General features: G+C 64.1%; 1 protein-coding gene across 1 annotated transcript; it reads right to left on the reverse strand.

Annotated features, from left to right (window-relative positions):
- Positions 1-3: 3 nt before the first annotated feature.
- Positions 4-1,624, reverse strand: LOC117800561 (carbohydrate sulfotransferase 7; the record flags this gene model as incomplete). Its single annotated transcript, XM_034653112.1, has 1 exon — positions 4-1,624. A coding segment is annotated over exon 1 (1,407 nt), but the record flags the coding sequence as incomplete, so codon positions are not given.
- Positions 1,625-2,887: the final 1,263 nt, after the last annotated feature.

Below are 2,887 nucleotides of genomic sequence, written 5' to 3' on the forward strand. Positions count from 1 at the left end.
CGGCTCCAGGTCGCTCTCCTCTCCGCTGCGAGGGTAGGCCAGCAGACGCATGGCGGGAGCGCAGGCCGCCTCCACCTGGCGTACCTGCTCTTGGCTCAGGCGCTCGCGCCAGGCGTGCACGGCCTCGCGGGCGTCGCGCGCCGACAGGTGGAAGGGTCGGTCGGCGCCATAGGCCGCGCCCCGCGTCATGTTGAGCGCGAAGGCGTCGAGCGCGGCGAGCGCGCGCAGCCCAGAGAAGCGCAGCAGGCGGCGCAGCTGGGTGCGCGGCTGCCGCACCAGGTCCTCGTAGCGCAGCCTCAGGTAGCGGCGCCGCAGCCAGGCGGGCGCGCCGCGCGCGAACAGCAAGTCGCGCAGCCAGGCTTCGCAGATGACCTCGAGCGCGCCGGTCAGGAAGAAGTCGGCGCGCGGCGCAGGGGGCAGGGCGCGGGACTGGCCCCCGGGCCGAGCGCCCACGCCGTGCGCCAGCAGCACGCGGTGGAAGCGGTCGCCCCGCTGGCGGGTGCGCAGCACCTGGATGCTCTCGCGCAGCAGCCCCTGCCTGGACTTGAGGCGCGAGTTGTGCACGGCCCGCGGGTCGCGGAAAAGTTGCACCACCTTCAGGTTGAGGCCGGGGTCGCGCAACAGAGGCACCAGCACGCCCAGGTCGAGGAGGCGCACGTCCTTGATGACCACCACCGGATACTTGCGACACTCGGCCTCCAGGGCGCGGAGAGCCACGGGCGGGCAGCTGCGCTCGCAGGCGGCATCCTCGACGAGGCCGACCTCAGCGCGGGCACGGGGCGCGCCGGGGCAGAGCGGCGGCGAGCAGATGACCTTGTTGGTCCGCCAGCGAAAGAGGGCGGCCGTGGTGAGATTGGCTGCGTCCGGGGCGCGCGCGGCGGGGTCCCCCGGCGGCGCGTACAGCCGCAGCACCGAGAAGTCGCAGCGGAAGAGCGAGCGCAGCATGTCGCGCAGCGCGCCCTGCAGGCTCTCGGCGTCGCCCGGATACAGAGCCTGCCATAGATGCCACATGGGCTCGTACAAGTAGAAAACGTCCGGGTGCTGGTTAAAGAGCTCGCCCAGGAACGACGAGCCGGTGCGCCAGGTGGCATGCACATAGATGTGCTGCTTCTCGCGAGACGCCGCCTCCCCGACGGCGCCGCTCAGGTTGCCCGGGGACCCGGGGGACTGGCCCACGTCCCCCTCTGCAGCCGGTCGCGCCTCCCCGCCCTGCTCGCGCTCGCCCGCCGCCGCCGCCTCCAAGCTCCAGACTCCCAGGCTGCGCTGCACGCCCGGGCAGTGCCCGGCGCCCTTGTCGCTGTCGCGGCCGCCGTCCAGCACGGAGGGGATGAGCAGCAGCACCAGCGTGTACAGCACCAAAAGCAGCGCAAACTTGCAGTACTCCCGCCGCCGCCGCCGCCGGCCCTTCATCGTTCACCGAGCCCCCCAGCCTTCCTGCGGGTGGGGCGCCCGTCCTCTCCCCTTCCTCAGAAATACCGTCCCGAGCCCGCTCCTCCGGCCTCTTGGGGCCCCTCTGCGCCCGGGGGCCAGCAGAGCGACCGGCCGGGGCCGTGCACCCACAAGGGGGAACTTCGGAGGCGGTGGTGCTGGTGGCGGCGCCCCTGCCCTCTCTCGGCTCAGCCGCTGGAGAGCCGCCTATTGGCTGGTTTGGCCGCCGCCCGCCCCGCCTTCAACCTCGCGGCTTCTCCCCGCCTCTTTACCCGCCCGGGATCGCCCACGGCTTTGCCAGATCTGGGCGGGGTTGCCGCGGGGTGGGGACGAGGGTTGGGGCGCACTGAGCCAGACCCCACCTTTCCCTAGCCCCTCCGTCGTGAAGTCAAGTCTTCGTGAATTGACTTCAGGCAAGGGAGGGGCTCGTGTGTACAGAATGCACCCGTTGCCTGGCCACGGACCCCACCCGGAGAACTCCACCGCCTCTCCTGTTTTTGTGTCCCCTGCCTGGTCATCTCTGTCGTTGGCCGACTCGCCTCCGCACTATTGAGAGCGGGGCTCCTGGTCACTACTCACATCCAGCGCCCCCATCAGCCCCGGGGTGGGTGTTACCGAGCTCCGGATGGGAGAAGAGAAAGATACGCAATTGCGCGTTGCGGGGTGCACCCGACGGGTTGGAAGCGCTAATGCATTCACGCAATCAGTCGTTAAGGTGTAGCCTTTATGAACTTTTCAGTGTTGTGTTCCTTAGGGGTTTTGCCAGCCGAGGGCTGTGCACATTTCTGGACACCCTGAAGATCAGTTTACTCATTTGTAAAATGCAGATAATTTTTAGCACCTCCGTACCTCCTCGTCGTTGTGAGATTTGGGGGAGGGGTCATTAATTACCACCGCATAACCTAGCCTGTTCTAACACAAAAAGACGTTTACCGAACTAGAGTGGTACGATGGACTTTCTCAGGAGCTCGAGGTTTAAAAGGACCCAGGAGCAGGGATATGCACTCAAGGATGGATGAAAAAGTGACAGGAAGTCCAAGAGACATATGAAGCTTAAAGCTCCTGAAATCCGAAAGAGAACTAAACAGGATAATTTTTGCTCTGTTCCAGCAGGGATGAGGAACACCCTCTTGGAGGAAGGTGTTGTAAGGTTAACAAAGATAGAAAGCAAATCTACTCTCACAGGGGAAGGTGTTCAGATGGGAAAAGTGAGAACATCTCCACAAAGATCTCTGGTCTTTTTCATCACAGACACTACCCCACCTCTGCAATCACTCACTGAAGCATCCTGCTGTCTGTCCACAATTCCCTGGCCTTTCGGCCATTTGCTCAAATCCCCTCTATTCTCCAACCTCATTGACCACGACCTCCACTTTGTTCTTAATTTTTCATATTTGGCTAAGAGACCCCAGACCGTTATTTTAATAACACTTCTGCCAATAACCTAAACTCCCTGACT

The sequence above is a fragment of the Ailuropoda melanoleuca genome, unplaced genomic scaffold, assembly GCF_002007445.2.
Source record: "Ailuropoda melanoleuca isolate Jingjing unplaced genomic scaffold, ASM200744v2 unplaced-scaffold72501, whole genome shotgun sequence".
In the NCBI taxonomy this organism is placed as follows: Eukaryota; Metazoa; Chordata; class Mammalia; order Carnivora; family Ursidae; genus Ailuropoda; species Ailuropoda melanoleuca.